We start from the raw sequence: 26,187 nt of genomic DNA, 5'->3' as shown, positions 1-26,187 counted from the left end.
AACCCTCTTTACTTATACTAATCCCTATATAACACTCCTGGTTATCTTTTTTATTACATATCTACAACATAAACAAAAAATAATATAAAAGATGTCCTAGAGACGTGAAGAGCTGTTACCATAACAAGAAGGGAAATAGATGTAGGTACAAGCGATGAAAGAAACAGAGAGAGTACCTCCACAAAAGAGGGTGAAAGCCTTAGGAAATAAAGTTATGATAGTCATCTTTTCATTCCTATCTTTTCTGGATTAGAATACCTCAGAGCCCCAAACCAAAATAACACATATTTATTGTGTTGAATTAACAGATAAAGGTATTCCAAGATTTATTTATTTTTCTTTTCTAAACAGTTAACGTCATTATTTTGGTCACTCTATGATCTTTTTTGTGTTACCTCTCAATCCAAAAGAGAAATAAAATAAATATACTGGGTGCTTAATATTTATAAACGGCAATGAAATTGAATTTATGAATGATTTCATGATCTTTTATGACGTTTTTTTAAAATAAAAAACACAAACAGTCTACATAGGTTCAAAACAAGACCTTTAGCAAGATTGTAGCTCCCTTACACAAAGAAATAGAGACAAAAAAGTGTAAGGTTGCTACTTTGATCCACCCAAGCATTCTAGACATCATCGAACAGCTGGTGATCAGCCGTTTGACGGTTTACAATGTCCCTAAATGTTTAGGAAGGGGGGAAGCCTGAAGGATCTTCCTTCTTTTCTTCTTTTTTTTATGTTCCTTGAATTGGTTAGATGGAGTTGCACTGATTAAGTATAAGTAAACATTATTGTATTACAATTACTCCATATAACATAGGAATCTTTGGTGAAATCATATACATAAAGTATAAAGGAATCATTCTTACTCAGAACCTCCAATCTCCAGGTCGGATCTTGAGGGCCATTGGAAACCAATAAGGTGGCATCCTTTTCCCCTCGGATGCAACAATTTACAGCTTCATGTTGGAGGCTAGGTGTTTGGTGTTCTTAATGAGAAACACTTTTTCAACGTTTCTGGCATGATCAATAATCCAGAGCTTCTTCTCAGAAAAGATGTTAAATGTGGATGGATAACTCATCATCTAGTTGAGGCACTTTGAGTCCTTGACGACTTTATACTCCATGCAGGCTTTTGTCATGAGCTGCCGGCGGTGAGGAATGTATGTAGGGGTGTATTCACAAGTCATCCACGGACCTCATGATGCGCTTTTACCTACATTGAACTCTTTGACAAATGTCTCAAGCTGGTTGATAGTAAGTTATTGATGAACATTGATATTTCTACTAGAGAGTCCGCTGTCCTTTTTCAGTTTCGTCCAACATTTCCAAGATTCTTCTCAAGGCTCTTGTTGCTGTCGTTCAGTTTTTTATCGTGGTAAGGATACCTTTTGGAGCAGGGGACGATACAGAAGGTTTCGTGAAGAAGGTTTAATGAACTAAAAGGTGGATATATCATGACTATATGTTTCATATACAACTTCCAGATTATACAGTATACATATACTACTTGTTTTTAGAAAGGTCATCCATCAAAAACACTCGTTTTTCTTCTCTCTTTCATAACTTTTATTTTCCCGAAAAATTGTTTGTTAAAGCACTCTTTCAAAAAATAACTTTTTGAAATAATTGTTTTTTCGTAAGTAAATTGATAAACTTTATAAATATATTACATTTATATGTAGGGGGAAAATAAGCTTCATTGGCTTTTGGAAGTACCTTTCAAATTTGTCATAGCACCTACCTCTAACTAAATTTATGAGATCTTTGATAAGATAAAGTGAGCAATAAAACAGTAGGGAGTCTTTGTAATAATTTATGGTGGCTATTAATTTATGGATTTTTGGGGTCCATTTTACCTTTTCAAAAGGTGAAATGCGTTGATATGGAAGGATCATGAACTCAATGAAAAGATTACAAAATATGTGTAGTGCAGAAAAGTTGTCATATGGTATGAAAATGACTGACTCAAAATTGCATTGTCCTACATCTCGATCAAGATATGAAAAGAGGCAAAAACTCAATATAGATCCTAAAAAGACATTTTTAGTCATTTTGCATAAAATAGCTTTGATAGGCATTTTATAACCTATAAAAACTTATATATATTTTTTTTTTGCAATATTGTCTTGTTGAGCAAACAAAGAGACAAAGTTAGGAAAGTTTGACGATCCGCATATAGAGTGCATTATTTTTTTGTTACATTTTTAGAAACAGAAGATCATTTTTGTTTGTTCCCTCTTTTTTCTCCATAAGGTATCTTTAGAAAAAAAATTTACTAATCTGTTTTCTCGAAAAATGTCGTTGACGTGCTGGAATCCCAAATGTATGGGGCCAAAAGTGTAAAAAAAAAAGAGTTCAAAACAGTCTTCCAACGCAATAAATTGGTTTATTTCATTGCTGGTGTCAAAAATGGCCTCACCAGGCTCTTTCCCTCCACTTTGTTGATAGCCCTCTGAACAATCTGGTATAAAACTTTATATCTCGCTCTCGTCTTTTCCTCGCGCCCTTTCTTTCCTTAAAATAAACTCAACACTACTCAAAGTACATGTCAATAGTAAGAGTTATTTTTTACAGTTTGTATGAGCTCATTTTCTCTTCTTTACTTATCACTTATATATATATAGGGATGTCCTTTTTGTATGGAAAAACTAAGTCTAGAAGTTTGGCTGGTATTTTTTTATACAAAATTACATCTTTACTTTTACCTACACCTGTCAAATGTAATTTTTTTTGTATTTAAAAAAAAAAGTTTTAAAAGAATCGTAATTTCTTTTTGTTTCTGTTTATTTTATTACAGATTTTCAAGCTGTATTTTTTTATTTGAAGAAATGAAATGAAAAAAAATGAAAAAACATTCATTTAATGTTAATGTGAACATTAAAACATCTAGAACAAATGTTTTTGAACGCCTACTTTTCATATTCTTCCCCTCTCATTGAGTTTGGCTTGTTTTTTGTTCTATGATTATAATGAGTTGAGCTGCTTTCTAATACCATTTAGTGTACAGGTTGTGAGCCATGTTATTTATGCATGCATGTGTTTTTTCATTATATTTTATCATTTGTATGTATATATGCAATTACGGCACAAGGATCAAAGAAAAATTCCTTCCTTCTTTTTCCTTCTTTTAGCTTTATATAATTAATTGAAAGCTGCTTTCTTGCAGTTTTCTAATATAATTATGTAAAATAACATCAAAATGGTGAATATTATATATGATCATAATCTTTATTACAGCATAAATAAAAATGCCTTTTCAATGGTGGTTCATCAACACAAAAGCAAGTAAGTAAGATTTTTTTAATATTGTATTTACAACATATCATATTCGTTTCCATAAATAAACCACAATGTGCCATCCTTCAATCAATAATCTGATCAATTAATTTACAATTGTATTAATCAAATGATCATTATCTCTGTCAACAAAATTGTATTTTATATATGAATAACAGAGAATGTAGCCCACCTTGCTGGGCTGAATAGAGGGAATATAAACATAGAAGGTAGAAGCAAAGAGACAGAGAGAGTGATATAGAGAGAAAAAATATCCAAATGAAAGAATACGGGTGGGCATTCTACTCAAGAAGGACTACAGACAGAAACAAGACAACTGTAAACTGTAGTCCTTATTAAGGTATCTTGATGACTTTGATAGCCTAAAAAATATTATAGGAACATCCTTGGTTATGTTATATGTCTACTCGCTAAATTTCAGACGGATTCGTTCGACCATTTTGGATTTCCATGTAAAAGTTATAGTTTAGTAAAAATACTCATTTATACATAATGAACCAGAAATTAGTCTTTTCTTATCATTTCAATTATGTATTTGTAATGTGTCAACATAAAAACAATATTGAACACAAATCAAGGAAAGAAGAAACACCCCCATTAATTTTTATACTTGATATATATATATAAAGCACAATCTTTCATCGATATCTTTGAGTCAATCAAAGACTTATCATTGAAATTTGTGTGGTTAAGAGTTTAAACTGTAATTTAGAACCTTTATTTGATTTAAGAGACTTATACTGGCCCCCATATACCCATTTTCAAATAAAATCCATCAAGGGACAAAGAGCACAAGATAGTTCTAGATAGAAAGATGGAAAAAGAGGTTCTTATGTCATTCAAATAAGCCTGTTAATGACCTCCGAGGCTCAAAAAAATTTCATAGGAACATGTTTGATTATTTTATACTTATATTTGCTAAATTTTAGAGTTATTTGTTCGACCTTATCGGATTCCATATGTTACTACACCAAAAACAGAATCCTTAATATGTTGTGTACTGGCTTTGTTTTGTTTGTTTGTCTGTTTGTAAGCAGGATTCAGGAAAAAGTTAGAAATTGATTTAAGGCAAACTTTGTAGAAAAACTATATATGTAAACAGCAAGAAGCCATTGGATTTTGAGAGGTCAAAAGTAAATGTCACCACTAAAAATACATAATCCACCATCACTTTAGAACTAATTGGGATATATAACTCAAATTAATGTCATTTTGTATGCATAATAATGACAATTTTTATACAGCATAAGGGTAAAGGTCAACAAAAGTTCAACATTGCAAACTTTTGACTAATTACATAGTGCAGAATAAAATGTTCATTTTAAGGGAAAAATAATTTGTTAATTGATATATACAGGGTGTGTGGGGAATTCGTAGCGCCATTTCAAACCAGTTTCTTGACCTCTTAACGTATTTTTTTATGTTCCTGCTCTTTAATACATCAAGGGTATATATATATAAGGTTGAAAAAAAGTAAATTCAGTTCACTCAGGATGAATGGGCTGGTTGTAGAGGTTCAAAGGGGAGCCATAGTCTCCGGAATCCGCACCGCTGGTCCAATGTTGAAATAGAAGAATTTCCCAGCATTCCAAGATCCACTATAAGAAAAGTGGCAAGGCTCTACCACGACTTTCTTGTCAGTGGGTGGGGGAGGAAGGGTGAGGACTTTGATGTCAAGAGGAAGTCCCACAAGCGCCTCAGCGCCTCCAAGAGGGAGGACATGGTGAAGGTTATCCAAGACATGGTTGATGCCGACCCAGGGCTGTCCATGAGGGCCATGTAAGGAGAGGTGGGCTGCTCTGACTGGCTTTTGAGGACCATTGGAAGGAGGACCTGAGGTACTGGAGCTACAGCCTATACAAGGGTTAGTTCATGAACCAGAACATCAAGGAAAGAAGGTTGACCAAGGCGGAGGCCTCTTATCAGCCCAGATACTAATACTCTGGACTTTTTTGTATGGGACGTGACTAAGAGGGATGCCAATAGGTCCTCACATAACACCAAGGCGTCCCTTATCACGGCCATCATGGTGGTATTCAAGAACATCCCGAGAGAGGAAATCACCTACACCTGCAGCCGATTCAAGAGCCGCCTATAGGAGGTTGTGGAAGCAAACAGCGATTTTATATGATAAATATGTTCTATATATATTAATGAATATTTTCTGACAAAATTCTAAGTTTAAATTAATTTTTAGTACTGTTTTGGTTAATGAGAAAATACACAATATTTGCACTATGAATATCCCCTGCACCACGTATATTGTCCTGAGACGAAATTGACACGATACAGAAAGACAAGTTACAACATCTATCATGGGTGTACACGTATATGCCTATAGACAATTTATGTCTAAAAAACTTTGCATATTTTTACCTTCACAAATCTCACTATCAAATGGAAGAGATTTTGTGATATAAGATGTGCTGTGTTTAATAAGAGAAAAAAAACTAAGACAAAGGAAATTTTGTTAAGACAAAAATAACTAATTTAGGATTCTCTATCCACGAAACAAACAATAAAAATTTTAAAAAAATCCAACCAAATAACTTATATATTTTGACAGGAAGAGTTGTTGAGGTTTGAAGATGATAAAATGCAACTTTCTTGATCATTTTCTCACTCCACAACCAAAAACATTATAGCCACAAAACCTCTTTTTCTTAAAGTAAGAGGTGATAAAGTTTGAAGATTATTATGTACATGTACAAATGAGCTAACCCAACAGAAGACAAAAACACAAACCCTACCAAACTCGAGATTTTTTTTACTCGGCTCCAACACTACTAACTGTACTCTATTTTATTTTGAAGAATAAAGCTTTTTCTGGTCACCCCCCTTTTCCCCACCTTTTCAAAGAATACAAAGAAGTAAAAGCCATAAAGGTAATGTTAAAAGCCATTGGAAAACAAATGAAAAGACTATCCCCATGAGAAAGAGTTAAAAAATGTACTCTCATACAGACAGACACAGAGGAAAATCGAAATAAAATATCCCTATATATAATAGTTCATTGACTGTTCATATAAATTATTTTATATATTTTATTTTTCTTCCGCTCAATATGTACTAGAATCCTAAATGCGTTCAAATAACCATTTAAACAAATTTGAGATAGCGATCATGAATATATATATATGCATATTCAAAAGTGGCAATTGGTAATATCAGCCTACGGCTGATATTACCAATTGCCACTTTTATGGGAGCATTTTTCCATTTGATTACTAAAAGAGTAGATTCTTCCTGTACAGCAACGAACCTAGATAGTAATCTATTGAGTAATTTATATGGATATAAGCATTCCAAAAACAATATTACTTTTAAAAATATATATATTGGTATATATATATTCACTAATAATTATTCAATCATTTGCCAAATAACTTATCTATAAGAGTTGGTATGGAAATGGAAAATAGATCCAATAGATAAACGGTTCTAGGTATGTGACGAGTCTATGTAAAAATGAATCTTGTTTTAAAATCAAGAGAAGGAGAAAATCCTGCATTATTGTTGTATTTCATATATAAAAATACACTCCAATATTTCATATCCACATTTAAGTCAATTATACGTCCTTAGTATTCAAATCTGTTGGATGAATTAAGATAATTTAGAATTGTAGCTACAGTATAAAGTCTCTATTTGATTTAAGAGAACTATATTGGCCCATTTGAAGCCTCTTTCAAATAGCTAAAATCTATCAATTTATCATTTTTTTAATATTAGGATTATTTTGATCTAGTTACTTTTGTGTTGACGTGACAAAAATATTCTATGTATTGTTTTACTGCTTATATTTATTCATAGTCAACGTTTCATACACATATAGGCTTATTATTAAAATGTTCTGGGATGATTTAGGATACCCTGGAATTGAAGCTATAGTTTAGAACCTTTATTGGATTGAAGAGATTTGGTACGATATGATCCTTTTAAATAACATCCATTAATTTCTGATTTTCTTTATTGTGACAATCAGTTTTGCCCACTTAAAGTTGGATACCACTTGAGTAGGTTTTTAAAGAATTAATTATAATAATTTGTTAGTGGAAATGGACGAATATTCGTCATTTAAAGATTGCGTTATGAGATACAAATCATTCTATCTTGTTTTTGTTTTGATGGGCATATATGACCTCCACTTTTATTTTCATTCTTAAAATATACTACGCTTAGTTATAGTAAAAAACACTTGATGAAATACTTAAAACATATTTGAATCAATTATAGGGTTCTCGTCAAACTTAATAGTGTGAGTTTAAATGCCCATGATATAGTTTAGAGCAGAAGTTGGGTTACTTTTTTTGGCGTTACCACATAGGTACTTGTATTAAAATTAATTTACCCCACACTAGTACAAGGGTGAACGCAAGATATATAACTCTATTTATTTTTGGGGGTTGGGGTTTGGTTTTTGATATTTTTCTGAAAGTAAATCCAAAAAACAACTTCTTTTTGCAAATCTTCCAAATTCAAATTTATGCAAAAAAAAAAAAAAATTGGAGAATTTTGTTCAAAAATCCACAACTATTGACAAAAAAATTAAAAAATCCATAGTTATTCTCAGTAAATTAAATATTTTGGAACAAAAAAATTAAGAAATTTAATTTTTTGGACAAAAACTTGCAAAATTAATTTTTTTCGGAATAATAATTTGAAAAAAATGAATTTTTAGAAAAAAAATTCATATTTTAAAATTATTTGAAAAAATACTTCAAATATTGAGTTTTTTTTTGGAAAAATACTTCAAATATTTTGTTGTTTTTCTTTAAAAAAACTTCAAAAACCACAGCTAGTCACAAAAAATTAAACATTTTGAAAAAAAAATTACATATAAATTTTATTGTATTTCTTTTAAAAAAGAACTTATCATTTGTTTTTTAACGCCTACTTTTCATATTCTTCCCTTCTCATTGAGTTTGGCTTGTTTTTGTTTTATGATTATATTAAATTTTTCGGAAAAAATTTCCACAATTCACAGAAAATTAAATTTCTAACCCTAATTTCGCGTTAATTTTTTTCATTCTCACGAAAACATACCACGTTTAGTGCAATTTACAACAGGGCCAAAGGCTTAATAACCATAATTAATTGATGGAAATTAACAATATTTATTCGTCAAAGAATACAAATGTAAAACAAACTTAATTTAGACAAAATTCTAGATTGTTTCTGTGTTGTCGTGCCACATATTTCCAACACAGCTGTACATATTATTAAATATGTATACTGTATATATAAAGAGTACCAGAGAAAAATTAGGTAATGGTATAAAGATAATAAAAAAATATGTTTATTTTTTAACAGAAATTTAATGAAATTATAAATATTTTTTAAAGATATTACAAAAAAAAAGTAGAATATATTTTATATACCAAAAGATGAAAAATATCAAGTATTGCAAAGAATTTGCAAAGAATTGCAAAATGTTATCGAATAAGCTGCTTATCAACACTTTTATCAGCTTTTTTTATTTAAGTGGTTAATGGTTTTTTGTTTTGTTGTTTTCTGTAAATAGTTGGGTAGAACGCTTACGTAAAACTTTCTTATTCAATAGTGGGGTTTTTTTTAAACTTTTTGAATAATCTTGGCTGAAGGTTACTTTACCAATGTATAAAATGGAAATTTTATATACATGCATACTGACGTCTTTTTTAAAAGGAGAAAGATCTTATTTTTTTGTCAGGGAAAAAAGTTCAATATGTATGTAAATAATTTTGTGAATCGAACTTACTCAATTTGAGTTCAAAACAAACTGTTTCCCTTAAGCGATTTGTCCACTGAGCTTTCATCCATAATTTTCCTTTTATGGGGATAATAATATATTATTGAATTACATCTCATTGCATTAAGTCCTGATTATTGAAAGAATTTCTTATAATTGTACGATTAAAAATTGTAAGATGAGTTTTAATTAATAATACTTACAAAAGATTATTTTATTTGATATAGGTATTGATAATAAAAACCTGTGTCTCTGTGTGCCTTTTGAATTATCCAATATATTTGGGGGGAGGGGGAAAGGAATAGTTTTCTTTTATAGAGGAGGAAAATGTTCTAAGTCTGACATTGTATCCTATCTGAGAAAGGATCCAATTTTAATAAGAAAAAATATATGTACATATATTTTTAAAATGTATATATATGTACATTGAATATTATATTGGTTTGTGGCCTTAGGCAAAGATTATTATTGCTATAACATTCCAAAATAAAACCTTCTTTTTTGCGTTAACTAGGATAAGCAACCTTTTTTACATGAAAACATTATGTTCTGAGATACCTCAACATAAAAAGAAGGCAGAATGATTTTTCTTAACCCTCTTTTAGTAAAATGTGATCAGGGGCATCTGCAAAATGTGGGTTGGAGTGACTGTAGTCCACCCCAAAATAATATATATATATCCCAAAAAAATAATTCTGCAATTTTTTTTCCAAACAATTTAATTTCTGTAATATTTAAAAAAAAATTAATTTACTGTGAATACCAATGGATTTTTGAGTTTTTCTTTTCTAAAAAAAATTATATTTGAAATTGAGTCATTAAATTTTTTTCCCAAAAAAAGTAATTTTTTCGGAATACATGTGGATTTTTATTGTATTTTCCCAAAAAATTTAGTGTTTGAAACTTAAAACAAAAAACTTAGTGATTGATTTTTTTTTTTTTTTAATTTAATTTTTTGAGAGCACATATGTATTTTTTATACTTTAAAAAAATTTTGTAAATATCTATGGATTTTGAAAATTGTTTTAGAAAAAATTTAATTTTGGAAGTTTAATTTTTAATACTTTTTACCAAGAAATATAATTTTGAAATTGTTTTGTGAAAAGCTGTGGATTTTATTTCTTAAAAACCCCAACAAATTCAATTTTTTATTAATAGCAATGGATTTTTCAAAAAAAAATTATAAAATGCTTCATATTGAAATGTAATTTTGGAGTTTTTTAATTGTGCATACAGGTAGTAAAATAATAAATTGGAATTTTCAAATTTCTTAACTTTTCTTCAAGATTGCTTTTATGTTATAATTGAGAGTGGATTACATTTATATTCTCTAACAAATTATCGTCGATTTCTATCAACAAATTTTTCATATTAACCTTTTGGGTGTGCTGTGAATTAAAGATACCAAAATTTATTTTCAAAATAAAAGAATGATATATTGATAGATTATATTTGAAAGGGACCATATCGGGCCCGATATAAGTTTCATATATCAAATAAGGATTCTAAACTATAGCTAACATTCTTGGAAATCTTAAATCATCCCAGTAATTTGAATAATGAGCCTACAATTGACTAAAATATTGCCATGAAATATTGGTTTGTATGTAGTGTTGTCCTTATTTAGAATATTTTTTTGAAGATATGTGAAATGTTCGTAATACATATCGGATAAATCTTATTGGGCTCAATAAACCATAGAAACTTTTCTACAAAATTCCAAGGCCAACATAGAAGGACCAATATGGATCGATACTTAAGACTGGACTGGACCTTATAAATAAACTGGGACTTTTTGTTTTCTTAATTATTGCCTGATAATATTTATGTATTGATGTTAAAAAATAAACATAGTCCAAAATACATTCAACATAATTTAATTTCCGTGAAATTCCTTTATAACAGAAAAAACTACTAAATAAATAAAAATAGCCAACTCACGATTCACGACATTCCGACAAATCTTCAGCAGGATCATCATCCCCATGTATTTCCTTAAACTCTTCCAAATGAGGGCATGCTTTACCGTTTCGCCCTTGCGGCGGATTGGATATTAGACGACTCCTCACTTTGCGAGTTCGACGACAGTCTTTATCCAAACTCCAGGGTGACCATTCTGTTACTCTACAGTCAACAGAAATAATGCATGAGCGAATCTCTGTGGGAACCATCATGTCCGAGCTTCCATCCACACACACTCTGTTAAAAAAAAAAATATAGGATTTAAGATACTCTAAGAGTAAAAATGTTATTATAGGAAATTTTGAAAAAAACGATTTTTAACACGGTTTGATGAGACATTGTCAAACCCTTTATGAATTTAAAACAAGATAACTTAAATAAATTTCCGGCAGAGACAGTATTTTGTCTTGAAGTAAAATAAGTTAATTTAAAAGAGGGAATTTTTCAGCCATCTTAGACTTCTCAAAAAGTTAACAAATGGTAATCTGCATAACATATTTCTAAGCTGTTATCATCTTTTCAAAAAACTTTGTGTTTGTCGAGATTCTTATTTTTGAGCAACTTGATGACTCCCTTTCCCCTACTTAAAAATTCAAAAACGACAGCTGTCTCTCAGAAATAATGGATGGCAGCATATTTATTTCATGGGTGTAATTATTTTACAGATATTTATGATATTTCTGTGAATTCTTTTATCCAAGAAATGCCAATGGATTTGAAAAAGGGTTTAATTTGTTAAGGGTTTCATTCTTGAGCTGAAATTTTCAAGTTTTCTTTATAATGCCAGCTAGTCGCTAAGATTCGTTCGAATAGTGAAGAACTGGGATTTGCTTTAGGAAATAAGTATTGCCAACAAATGGTTTTACATATTATTTTATAAAATTAAACTATTTATAACTATTCCCTTTAGTTTTCATTGATGCAATTATAAAAATTAATTAATTACTTCAATTTCTAATATGTATACTGAAAAACAACTTTATCAATGGATTTTCAGGATTTTAAATTTGCAAAATTTCTTTGATCTTGAACAACTCCACGGATAATGCTGCGAGAGAGCTAAAATTATTGGAATCAGATTCGGTTTCATACATAATTTGTATAAAATAGTACAACTTTTCTAAAAGTATAAATGTAACCGGATTTATAAAAAAAAAAAATAAACCCTTTACCTCTGAGTAATGTCAGCTACTATCAGCAAATTCTGATCAAAATTAGAAATACAAACCAAAAAAGTCATCCCAAAAAATAATACAATTATTAAAAACACTATTATACGTTTTTAAATCCCCCAAAAAAAAAAAAAAAAAAAATCATAGTTACTACTTTGTCACAACTGATTTCTTAAGAGAGTGACAAATAATTAGAACTAAATTATAATATATTAGTCGTATTTTAACTTATAATTAAATACTACGCTCATTATTTTAATGCACCCTATAAATAATTAATTATATAAAATATTACTCGACAAAAAAACATTTTTATTAATGTTGGACAGTAGTAGTTCAAAAAATATTACGTATTGAGTAAATTCAATTACAACGAGTTTCTATAAAAATTATGAGATTGGGCAAAATATATATTATATTAATGGAACAACGTAGCTCAATAGACAACGCACTCGGGAGAAATGAGTTCTCTTGAACTCAGTGTATGTAGATTTGCGTGTAAGGTGTCCTTCCTACAGAAGGAAATATACTTAATGTCAATGGGCGTCAAAGAAAATTGATAGGTTAGATGAAGGTTAACAAAATCCAATGTTAGACTATGATGTAATTGGACTGGGTAGAATTTTCAATCTGATGTATTGTATCGACTGTTGGGCAAGACAAGCAGATTTGAACAAAACACGCAACTATTCATAGTCTATGACGTCACTATTACTATAATTTTCAATTTAATGTATCATACAGACTGCTGGGAAAGAAAAACATATTTTGGTGGAATACACAACCACTCATTTACTAAGACGTCAATATTAAAAGCGTGGTGGAAGTCAAACATCAGTCGTACACGCGTTGTGGTATAACCCTGTATTTGCATTAACCTTGGGTTTTATCAAGTAATTGTAATACTATAATGTTTACTTATTAAAAAGATTTATAAAAGCTTGAGTTCTTAAATATTTAAAGGACACTCGTTTTGTTTAAAGTATCAGATAATCAGAATGTACTTCGAAGTTTAACCCAATACATAAATAAATTACAGTAAGCTTTGACCTTATATAATATTGACCTCTTCCATAGGTTTGGCTGCAACTCATGTGGAAGGGATACAAATTCTAACAAAGGATGAGAGTACTAAGGCTTTAATGGGGTTAAATGTAGGCATCACGACTTCCCCTTGAAATGAGTTTAAAAAAACGGATAACAAATAAAATTGCAACTGATGGAGCTGAAGCAATAGCTATGCAAATATTTATCAAATTATGTATTTGTTGCCATAAAACCACAAAATACTGGTAACGGCCCTGCGTTGAATACTACAAATAAGTTCTAGGTAGTGATGTAAATCGTATGTATTTTTTTTTAAATGGCCCGTTTTTTTGGAATTGTTAATCTGAAAAATCATTTTTATTTTCCACGGCTGAAGTCATTATTATTTAACTCCCGAGTAGTGGTGTCCGCACAGAGTGGGCTGGAGGGCTGTAGCCCCCCCCCAAATTAGGGCAGTTTTACTTTTTACTAAAAAAATGTAATATATTGGATTTGTTTTTCGACAATGTAAAATTTAATTTAATTTTTCAATTTTTTCAAAAAAAAATTTAATTTTTCAATATTATTTCCAAAAATTTACTTTTTGTGAAAAAAAGTGAATTTATAAAATGTTTCTTTAAAAAAAACATAACTTTTTTTGAATACCAAGGGTTTTTTTTTTAAATTAATTTTTTGAGAATAGCTACGAATTTTTGAAATTCTTTTAAAACAAATTAAGATTTGATAAATTTTTTTCAGATTCATTTAATTGTTGAAAATAGCTGAGGATTTTTAAAAAAAAAAATATTTTTTTTTTAGAATAACTATGGATTTTTGAAAAAAAAAAAGCCAATTTTTTAGAAAAATGGTTTTTTGCCAATTTTTTTAAAATTTGTGAATGGCTATGGATTTTTGTAAAAAAAAATCAAAAATCTAGCCCCCTTCCAAAAAAATGAATATGTATGATCCTGCGGACGTCCCTGTTCAATTATGTTCAAACACTGATTGAAAATACGTGTGTGCTCATAAAAGACGGAGCCTTGAGGATTTCTTGCGGATTTATAATTGTAATTCCATGTTGAACTCAGAGTAAAATTGAGGATTGACATCGGAGTCATTCTTGCCAATGTCCTTGTTTAGTTCATTTTCTTCTTCATTCCTTGTAACAGATGATTGTAGCTGATCTAATGGAACGTCATGACAGCTAAGTTGCTGACCTCCAAAACATTCTAAAAATTGCTACTGTTACCAGTCTGATTTTCATTTTTTTTTTTTGCCCAAAATACGCATTATTTCCATTACTAGTTCTAGATCTCCACTAATGTATATATAGTTTGGTCATTACTATGGTATTTTGAAAAATACTGCCCTACCAGAAAGAAGGAAACATATAACACACGAAAAAGGATGGAAATACAAAAGAGATGAAACGATAAAAGTGCCTAGCCAGTCTACTTTTGTAGACTAAAATCCACCTCTAGTTATGGCTAACTACTTCAACAATTAAATAATGTTATGGTACTATAATTAGTTGAAAACCTTGGTGTATAATTAATTTACTTTTTTGTGAAAAAGAATAATTATTATTCGATTTCATTATTCAAACAATTGATTATTATTCATCGACATTTCTAATAAATTAATCCTTAAAACCAGGGTTGGTGTTAGTTTTTTTATTTTGTCAGGGATTTAAAATATTTTTTTCAAATTTTCTGACTGACGTTTCAAAATGTCTTGTTTTTTTCAATTTCCTCCAAAAATAATATAATGTTTGAGGGGGGTTTTCCGGGCCTGCGTCAATATTTCGTTTCAAAGCGTTATCTATTTATTTTCTAGACGGTCTTTTTTCTATAATAATAAATATTATATTCCTCAAAAGGCCTCATTTCATTTTTAAAAGTCAATATCTAAATAATCAAAAATTCTCAAGGACATCCTATTTTATTTTATTTTTTTATGTTGCTTTAATTGGTCAGATAGGTTTGCACTGATTATATATTATTCAAACTATAGTATTCGAATTACTCCCTCTTACGTAGGAATTTTCTTTGACGTCCATATACACAATGTATATTTCGTTCTGTAGGAACAGCTAGGTGCAAAAAATGAGTTGAATATAATTATGTCTACCGAACGCAATGTTCATTGAGATTCATCGTTCCCTCCTATTTTTCAGACTTTGATAGTCTATGAGAGGGTCACACACTCCCCGTCAGAGAAAGCGAGAGCGGTTTTTTCTAGTTAGTAGTCTGAACAGGTTTCTTTATGGCCCAAAGCTGGAATCAGTATTATATAAAATTCTTCAAAAGGGAACTTCTAAATATAAAGTAATAACGAGGGTGTGTGCTCATAAAAGAGGAAGAGTAACAATAAGGAAGTTAAAAATGTATATCCTTGTTGCCCCTGGAATTGAATTGAGGATCAACATTGGAGTATTCCAGGCCATATCCTTGCCATATAAGGAGCAGGATTTGTGTTATTTTTTTTCCGTTCAAGGCTGCTCTCTACCCAAACATTCTTCAAATTGTAAGGATTACCACGTTCATTTTCTGTTTCTTTTATTCTTACATACTGGCAAGACATATTTCATACAAACACTGCTCCCAGCCATTCACAAAAGCCCTGATTACATATATTTGCTATTAATTAAATTGAAATAAATTAACAACTTTCAAATCACTTTTTAATTGGTAACTTTTTTTTTCTTTTTTTTTTGAAAAACACATTAATTATACACTAAATTATGAGACTGCTCATGGTCCATAATGAGCTTTTTTGAAGAGGCGTACCCATCAAACCAACACGTTTAAGTACATACATACGTACTAGTGTTGCCTTCAGTTTGAAAATTCTAGACCGGTATGAGAGCCTTATAATATTAGTGGATCAAACTATTTTGGAACTTAATATAAGTTCGGTTTGAATATATCTCAAAGACAAATTATTGAAAAAAAAGGGTCTTATATAAAATTATGTCTAGACCAGGGAATTCCAACCTTTTAATATAATATCCCGAAAAATGGCTTCATAAAAGAAAGCTATTAAATAGAAATTTATCGAGGGCAATCAAAGGGGGCTTACTTTTTTTTTTTTTTTTTTGGTTTTTTGTTCCACTAAATAGTTTTATCGAATGATCATTATGCAGAAAAAATACTCCTACAAAAAAAAAAAAATTTTCACATATAATATTTCCACCAGAGCGATAATTTTTGGAAAATTCCCTCATTTCGGAAATTTTCTACGCGTTTTGATGATATTGTGACAATTTTGCACAAACATACTACTTGTAATGAGTAGTGGCCAGCATTTTAAAATTTGCAATGCGGGTTCTACATCCCTGGTATAGACTGATTCAATAGATGAATCGACGATAACGCAAATGTATTAAAAAAATGTGAACATGGACCTACAATAAAGTCATATGAACTGTATTTGTACTACTTATAAATTAGACGGATTCGCGAAAAAAATCTGTCTATAGATTGAGGCAGAAACAAATCCTTCAACAATTTGAAAAAATTACATTTCTGTCTACAGTTGGAGATCGCAGTCTGGACCGAAATATGGGTCTAGAAAAAATCCCTTAAGACCGAACCAGGGAAAAAAATTCGGTCTGGGACCGACTCCAAACACTAGTAAACACTGGGTGTTAAGGTGAAATTGGCCCTTGCGTCCGCTGGCGATTTTGTTTCGATGCAGCTCTCTAATAGGGTCTCCTTTTTTTCACAGCAGAAACGTAGTTGTATCAACAAACTTTAGTGAAGTTTTGGAAATCATGGTAACAGCCGCTCCAGGTATAAAGAAGATAATTTATAAAGGAAGAACAATTTTTGTCCACAACAACATGGACATTTCAAATTGGGATGTCTCAAATGTCGCTGGAGATCGGCACTGTGTCGGTTAACAAGACTCAGCTCCCCCTTATCATGTCTGATTAAGTCGCTGAAGCAGCTGTGTGCGCATTTTTATTACTTCATTGGGAAGGACATATGTCCTTCCCCCTCTTGGAGCTTAATCTGATGAATAATTTTGTCTCAGGCTATGTTGAATCTAAAACAAATCAAATATATCATGCCATCAATGACTCTCTCATTGTCTTCATCAAGGATACAATGACCAACATACAAATAAACTACCTCGTCGAGCCTGTTTCTCCTTCAGGGATAGGATCCATGTTTTGATTGATGCTGGGCGCGGATACATTAAAGGAGCCTTTTTTTCAACATGTATATGTACATTTCAAGCCAACTTTCAAGTAAATCCCCCAGAAGAACGTGGCTTCATTGACGAATTAAATATTATTCTTTTACATGTGCCGATTTGATCATAACACCCTGTACTTAAAGAGGGTCACGTAGCAAAATGTGGTGTACTTCTATAGCCAAACACAAAATGAAGGGAAATTGAATTAAGAGTGAGTGGGACAGACCCTTCCTTCACTTCACGTTTCCTCCTTGTCATCCAATAATTCAACTGTTTGTGTGTTCATACATATGGTTGGTATTATACTACTATCAGAAATCTACGTATAAATTTCATTTTCCCAAAATAATAATAAAATTACATGAGGGGGGTGCAACGTCTTTTCTTCCTATTACCCCTCCTTTCATAGACGAGAAAGACGACTTGTTTGTATGGTATACAGGGTGTAAAAAGTAAATCCAGTCGTTCAGATATCTAGATCTTTCCCGCATAGTTTATGACAAAATAAAAAATACTTTTTGTTGTGAAATATATATAATAAACGTTTCTCTAAAAAGATAAAATACCGTGAACAATAAAAATGTCCATGATTCCTTAACAGCCTCAATAATTTCGTCAGAAAAGAACTTTATCTTTTGGACAATTTTGAGAGAAAGGTAAGGCTTGCTTTAGGTACAAATAGACTCAATCATCCACCTGCTACATAGTCCTTGCTCCTACTTTGCGTCGAAAGTTATAGCTATGTTTTATGCATTATCTACAAGTTATCATTATATGTAGTCGTGGGTTTTCAGCATTTTGTTTGTTACGTTCAAATGGATGTTATTTTAGTAGTGTTGAAATAAATTATTGTTGATTGCAAAAGAAAACAGAAGATTCAAACATATTATTACATTTTCAGAGGTAGAAGACAGGGTGATGTTGTGATGATTTTGATGTAGAGCCATCTAGATATTAGTAACAAAGATGACATGGATCAACAAAGGAACGGTTAAGGAAGGCCCTGGTGGAGACCAAGTTCCCCATGATTGGCTCCAGGAGCACCATTGCAACAACTGGATGTCCAAGGATATCTGGCTTCATATCTCCTCCAAACATAATCTGATGAATTATTTGGTCTGGATTTACCTTGAGTCAAAGGTCAACAAAGGCTCTTACATCACCAAGCGTCCCTGTTTTTATGATTGGAGTAAACAATGAACTGGATATTAGCAATTTAAAGGTATCAAAGACCGTTCATGGCTCTGGCAACATGACTTTGCCCCCTACCACATCTCCAAAACGACTCATGATTGTTTCAAGGAGCACTGTTATGACTGATTGTTCAAAGATATTTGGCCTCCTAGATCTCCGCACCTGAAACCAATTAATTATTTTATCATTATTAACCTTTATATAAAGGTCAACAGAGGTTTTCACAATACGAAGAAGTGGTCGCTGATTATCTCCATTGTCCTAGAATGTAAGTATTTACATCTGGTTTAAGATTCAAGGACTTGCACGTGGTGTAGGATTCCAATCTATGCTGTTATGGAGACCAACGTAGGGATATATATTCTAAGTGATTGTGGATTGTTTAAAGTAGATTAATCAAGAGCACCGGATTTCGTTGTGTTGCCCTGTAAATGGAATGACGCATTTCAATGATAAGAATTAGGTCATCACTGATATAATCATCGGTATGTTTGTTTGTTTCCTTTCCTTCTCTCTTCTTTCCTTTTCTTCTTCTTTTGCAATTGTAAGTGGTTATTGATATACACAAGCGATCATAAAATACTCACAAGACGTCATCTCATAATAATAACCATGACTTTCTTATTAGAACTGTTTTGTCATGAGCATGCACATTATGGAGCAGTGGTTCTCAATCTCTGGTACGCAAACTCCATTTAGTTGTAGGTGGGGGCTGGATTAGTGGGATTTCATAAAACACAACACCATGGAATAAAATTCAGTTGCAAAAATGAAAAAATACTTTCTAAGTTTATCCAAGAAAAAAAACCATACTACTTTGAATATACTTTGAAAAAAACAATTACATTGAATATGAAGGATCTATAAACTTGTTTAATCCCCTTACACCTAACCTTTTATTTATATAGTTAGTCATAAACTCATAAGTAATTCAATTTTTTGCCCCCAGAATATTATTGTAATCTATATTTAACGTAACGTAACCAGCTTATTTTATTCAATTTCTTAACAAATATTAAAAACTAAATTGACCAAAAAAAAATTTTTTTTAAATAGAAATATAAGGTCTATTCTATAACTTCAGCTGTGATATAAAGTATTTGAAGAAAAAATAAAAAAGATATCACTTTGTGTGTAAGGTCCTTCATTTTACTCGAATTTTTGGTGGTTATATACATTATTTTAGTAGTTGTAATCAAAATAAAGTAACAAATAATTCACTTTTCAAATCTTGAATGCTTGTATCAATTTGTTATTTAATTTGATTTTCATCTATATAGGTCTTTCATGACAAAATATGGCAAGGAATCGTAATTATACCCTAAAACTTGAATTAAAAAAAGGCTTTAAATGTCAAACTTGTCAATGTTGAAGGTATTTAATTGTCATTTTCTTGTTATATGGCTTAAATAACAATAATATATGTAGATTTCAGCCTACAGGCACTCCAAGGCCTTCATTTTGTTGCATAGTCTACTTGACTCAAATATATGTCCATAAAATATTGAACTTAATAATTTGGTCCTGTCAATATAAAAGCAAGCTGTAATACTTTTACTCAAAATTTAAACAGGATGACATTTATATTCTGCGACAAAATTATTGTCAATTTATATTAATAAATTATTCATATTAAACCTTTGGATGTGCTGCAAATTGCACTTAAAGTACATAAATTGATTGTCACATTAAAAGAAGAAGAAATTGAGATAATAAACATGTAATTGAGCCAACTATGTCTATGAAATATCAGGGTGTACAAAATATATTCATTTTCTTGGTTTTAGGTCAATATTGTTTTTATGTTGATATGCCACATTTGAAAATGAGTATAAAAAAAAAAAAAAAAGAAATTTTATGTTGAATCTTTTATTTATTTAAATTTAGATAGAGTAAGACAATTTTTAGTCTTACAAAATATATTTAAACATATCTACATATAAAAATATAAGATATATGAAATAAAAAAAATCCCATCATGTGAAAATTGATTGAAAACTTGAGAATATATTAAATATATGTTCGCTTCTTAAAGGCTAAGAAATATGAAAGGCAATCAAACAAATTTTCATACTTTATGTATGTTCGTTGTAATTCATAGAGAAGTATTCATAGATATATTTGTAAAACTACACATGGAAATATCTTATTTCTTTTTTGTTTGAAGTGCAATTTCTCTTTTTAACCATACAATTCAATTTCTTTTTCTCTTTTTTAACATGTTAAAAAGAAAAGGATTAAATATTCGGGAAATGCCCTACAAAATAAACTTTGCAGTATCTTACCTTAGAGGCAGTGTTTCACCATCCCGTCCACGACAGCTAACAGTTCTCTGTTGAAACCCATGGCGTGGAGCAGTTAACTTACTCTCAACCAAGGAGACTTCCAACTCTGAAGGGATTTTCGGACGCCATAGCTCTGGCCTTCCACCATTTTTCTTCATATGACTATTCGAAGGGGCGTTCCGTGAGAGGGGGTGGGGTGGTGGAGGAAATGTAGGGCTGAAGGAACGGCGATTTCGATTTGGGTATCGACGAAAGCCTTCAAATGGTGTTTCCTCCTCATTCCCTCCTTTCCGCTCACAAGGACTCCAAGGGCCAGCAAAGAGCCGTGGTGAAAACACATTGGTTTCCTCTGCATCACTACTCTTGATAACGGCAAGTGGCAGAGGCTGAGGTAATTGAGCCTGCTCCTTATCGCGAGAGTTGCAAACACGGAGCTGAATGTCCTCTTGACATGATGAAGGAGAATAAGGGGATTTTGAGTAGCGAACCCGACGTTGCTTTCCTAAGTAATCGTCGTCGCAAGAGGTCCATGATGTCCAAGAGTCGGAACAGCAGGGTTTTCGGATCATGGGTTGGTAAAAAGGGAGACAGGCAAATTTAGAAAGGGTACCATTGGATAATTCGCACCATACACGACGGGTTCGTATGCTTTTGTAGATGAGGATTGGATCCGGGGAATGAGGGACGGAGGTATATTCCAGAATGGTGAGACAATCACTCCATTCGGCTGTTATCCATTCTGAAAGTATCAAAATAGATAGACACATTATAGAAAAATATTAATTAGGGGAGTTTGAATCAAATTTAGGCATATAGTTGATCTATTTATGACTCAAATAAGATAATTATATACATATCTGTTGTGAATCTAAAAAGACTCTTGGCAGCTCAATCGGAACCAGTTAGTTAATTAAGCGATTGCCAGTATTGACAATTTTTAAATGTAAAGACGACATACAATTTGGAATTATTGATTCATTCTTGCAAAATTATAAAACGTATTTATATTAACATGAAAACACATGTTAAATAATTATATAATTGATATTATTTTGGGTAATTATAGAAGTAAAGTACATATATGCAGGTCAATATTGCATGAAGAACACTCAAACCATGTATTTCCCGTACTTATTGAACCTTTGCAGCATCTGTGCTGATTTACATTATAAGATAACGCCAATGGTTGCTTTTTAGGCGAAAATTTTGTGCTATAATAAGTGCCTATCTGGTTCTTATTAATTTTTTCATCCCATTGTTAGGAAACATCTATTTTATAATCCAATTAATAACACATATGAACAATTAGAGGGGGAGGGGGGTGTAATTTTGTACAAATGAATTGAAAACAATTATCGAATTTATCTATGAGCGTAGAATCCAAAACTGATTTTAGTCTTTCTCTCATTCATGTGAATTCTGAAATATTTGGCATTATAATAACTTAGAAATATTATTGTTAGAGTCATTTTTACCCTTAAAACAATCCCCAAATTAAAAGTAGGATAAATGAACTTCTATATATGTGTTTTTTATAATTTAATTAGGGTTTTTATCGATCTAATTGTTTTTAATCATTTTTCAGCCTAAAAAGGAAAATACACATTATCAATAAAAAAACTTTATATTAATAAAAAACACTTGTACATAAGTGTTATTAATCCTACTGTTAAGTTGGGGATGGTTTTAAGGGTAAAAAATGACTGAACGATAGTCGTCCTGTATGACTAGTTTTACGGTTTTGGCATTCTGTGCTGAAAGATTAATTCCTTTGTACAAAATGAGTGTTCCCCTGTGTAATTAATAAATTTGTTTCTTAATTTATCCAGGATCCTACCATGGACTTCAATATTTTATCTGTTAAAATGGGTAAATAATAACGGTTAACATAGAATATTCCAAATAATCGGACTCAATATTTCAGGAAAATAATAGTTCTAAATTATAGATTCAAAGAAATAGGAAGTGTTTTAATTTTATAAATCTCTTTGTGTAAAATATATCACTTCACTAATGGAGATGCAAAAAAGTTCAAATAGTTTTAAGTAATATTTCAATGATTGATCAAAATGAGACTTTACAATAGGATGATGGTAAGTCTAATTTGCTGTATGCTTTTTTCCACTCAAAGCTAATGGAGCTATAGAAATAAATATAATAGAATGGATAAACTTTTTCTGTGAAAGTTCAATACACCTTTACAACTTTATTTGTTTGATATATTTGGCTTTTTAAAAATATCTATACAGGAGCGTCAGTTGGATACATTTTTATTTTTTTGGAAGGGGAAGGGGCAGTTTGTTTTTTTGGATTTAAAAAAAAAAAAAAATTGGTAAAATTAAATTTTTTGAAAAAAATTCAAAAATTATATTTTAATATTTTTTTTTGTGTAAAAATCCATGGCTATTCCCCCAATAATTTGAAAACTTTACAGCTCTTCACAAAAAATGAAACAGTTAGAATTTTTTCCCAAAAATTCATAACAAATCGCTAACAATTTCAAACATTTATAGTTGTTCACAAAAAATTTATTTTTTGGGAAATAAATTTCAAAAATTAGATATCAAATATTATTTTTTTTTTTGAAAAAAAATTAATATCCACAAATGTTTACAAAAAATTGAATTTTTTGAAAAAAAAAATTAACAATCCAGAGCTGTTCACAAAACCATTTCAAAATTAAGTTTCATATTTTCTTCAAAAAATTTAAACTTTTTAATTTTTCGAAGAAAAATTTCAAAAATCAATAGCTATTCACAGGAAATTAAATTTTTTGGGAAAAAAATGAAAGATTAAATTGAGAAAAAAACTTTCACAAATTAAATTCCAAATATTAAATATTTGGAAAAAAAAAAATGTTAAATTATCTTGTAACACCCATAAATTCCTTAATTTTTTCCTCCGGGGGGTCCAGCCCCTCCAGCATACCCCTTGCCGACGCCTCTGTTAGAGAGAGAGAAAAATAACTACATAAAAAAAATGTCTACTACATTAAACCTACTTTAAAACCCGTAATCAATAAATAAATACTTGAGATGCTACAAGACTGCACAAAAAGATTTTTTTTATATTTTATTTTCAACCTATTGTATGTTTCAACTTTTATTATTTATATATAAGTATATGCACATATATTTATAAGCCTGTTAAAAGTGTTCATTGAGGCTTTAAGAAATGCATCAGACTTTGAAAATAAATAATATAAAAATTTGTTTAATTCTTTTATTTATATATACATTGAAAAAACATTTCTAATCCCTCATGGAAACAAGCATCTATTAATGCATATAAAAAGATTGAAATATCGTATGCAAGGGAATATTGAGGGCCTAAAGCTACACATGAATGAAGTACTCCATCAACAGGGCCTTGTAGATGAAGTGAGAAAATTTTCAAATGATATATTTCGGCTCCCACTTTGAATTTCCCGCTAAAAATTGCTTGACTGTGAGTGGCAGAAATCTCTCTTTTAATAAGACTCTGTTTACAGGGAAAGGCAAGGCCATAAAAGCAGTCCAAAGCTTTTGAACTACTAAAATCACAAGAAGGCTTCAAAACTCATTGCTCACGTTGAGGAAAAAAAGTTTGTGCTCCACGATGAATATAATCAAGAAAATGCAAGAGTCATCTCCTTTGATTAATCGGTCTCATTTGAGATTAGGTCTAGTCAGATATTTTTGATTAATTCTTCATGACGTTATGTATATTTCCAAATAGTGAACATTGACCTACAAAAACGTTATATAAATTTCAAAGTGATCCAGAATTAATAAATCAGATATAGTAGAAAAAATTGGTCTAAAAGAATAACTCTCTCCGGATCGGTCTTACAAAAAAAATATTTATAGCTTATTTCATAATTATTATTCTTGAGTAGAAAACATCTAAGTATTGAGTAACTACGTATGATTGTGCTCATTAATGATGGTGAGTAATGCTGAGGAGCTTTAGGGTGAGTTTGTAAGCCTTTGTTTGACTCGGACTAGAATTTAGGACAGACAACGAAGTAATTCCTGCCGACGTCCTTGCTTGAAAAAGAGTAAAATTTGTATTTATTTCATTCATATCTCACCTGCTTGCAGCTGTTTTAATGAAAAATCCTGATAGCTAACCTGGTTTCCTCCCAAATATTCTTCAAATTGTCAGAGTACCCATATTGATTTTTGATTTCTTTTTTTTACATGCCCAAAATGCTTACAAATCACAACTTTAACAATTCATAAAACCTCTTTAAAACCATGACTGATTTTCAAGTATTTATTAAACTGAATAGTAGGCTATTTTCAAATTAATAGTAGGTGTGTGTTTAAAGCTGAATGATAAATAATTCAAGTTTAACAAATCAACATTTTGAGTACAAATTAAAGTCAATCAAACTCGAAAAATCAAAAGCTGGCAAATATATACACTAGCAAGAAAAAGTTTGGAAAAAAATACTTTATCGTCATTTCCATCAATGTTTATGACTTTATTAATATTTTTTACTTTAATACAATGAAAAATAATCGTAAAAAATAGATCCATTAAATATTTGTTTTAATTACTTCTCTATAAAAATGCACCTGTTTTGGAGAGGATTTATTTCATATGTAATGTTTCTCTCTGACAAGTATGATATATTAGTTGTTAATTCCCTCAAAATGGTTATCCTGAAGACTTAAGCCATTCCTTTTGGACAGAGATTAATTGAAAGGAACTTTGTTTTTCAAGAAAACAAGGACCCAAAACATATATCAAAGCTCTCCCTAAAATTCTTGAAAAATAAGATAGCCTCTCACATCTGATCCATCATGCAATGGCCAGCTCGATCTCCCTTGTAAACTTAATAAAGCAATAAAGTAAAACCCTTATAGTGGCAAAGGGAGGGTTTTTGATGAGGCTAAAATGTAATAAAATAATTAGATTTTTACAAATATATTTTTATACCTATATTGAACCTTGATTTTGTTTTTTCATTTTAATAACCTAATTACGGTGTTACCTGAAAATAAAGTCAAAGGTAGTTGAAAAAAAAAGTGAAATTCCATTTATTTTCCAAGCTGTTCTTTGGCAGTGTACTTAAAAAGAGTTTATTGATATTGGGGATGTGGGTTATTCAAGCTCTACTGAGTTAATATTGAGTTGTATATAGTATATAGCATTAAAAAAACAATCGATTTATTCTACTTGACGATTTTATTTCATATATTTTCAAATTAAAATAATGGAAATTGCTAATGTGTATTATTGAATCATTTATCACCGAGTATCAAACGAATTAAGCTTAATGTGCTATTAAGTACACTTTTGAAATGTGTGTATATTGGGGGGG

At 30.6% G+C, this 26,187-nt stretch overlaps 1 protein-coding gene across 2 annotated transcripts in view; it reads right to left on the bottom strand.

Moving 5' to 3' along the window:
* The window catches only part of LOC121126140 (thrombospondin type-1 domain-containing protein 7A), a 286,559-nt gene that overhangs the window by 237,164 nt on the left and 23,208 nt on the right, over nt 1-26,187 (bottom strand). For both annotated transcript variants that reach the window (XM_040721441.2, XM_071891671.1), the window contains exons 3-4: nt 20,877-21,615; nt 10,976-11,233 (exon numbers count right to left, since the gene is read on the bottom strand). In XM_040721441.2, the coding sequence (XP_040577375.1) occupies nt 10,976-11,233; nt 20,877-21,615 (997 nt within the window). The remainder of the gene's footprint in view (nt 1-10,975; nt 11,234-20,876; nt 21,616-26,187) is intronic.

Source organism: Lepeophtheirus salmonis, chromosome 11 (genome assembly GCF_016086655.4).
Source record: "Lepeophtheirus salmonis chromosome 11, UVic_Lsal_1.4, whole genome shotgun sequence".
NCBI classification, from domain to species: domain Eukaryota; kingdom Metazoa; phylum Arthropoda; class Copepoda; order Siphonostomatoida; family Caligidae; genus Lepeophtheirus; species Lepeophtheirus salmonis.
This window is presented reverse-complemented; position numbering and strand designations above follow the sequence as displayed.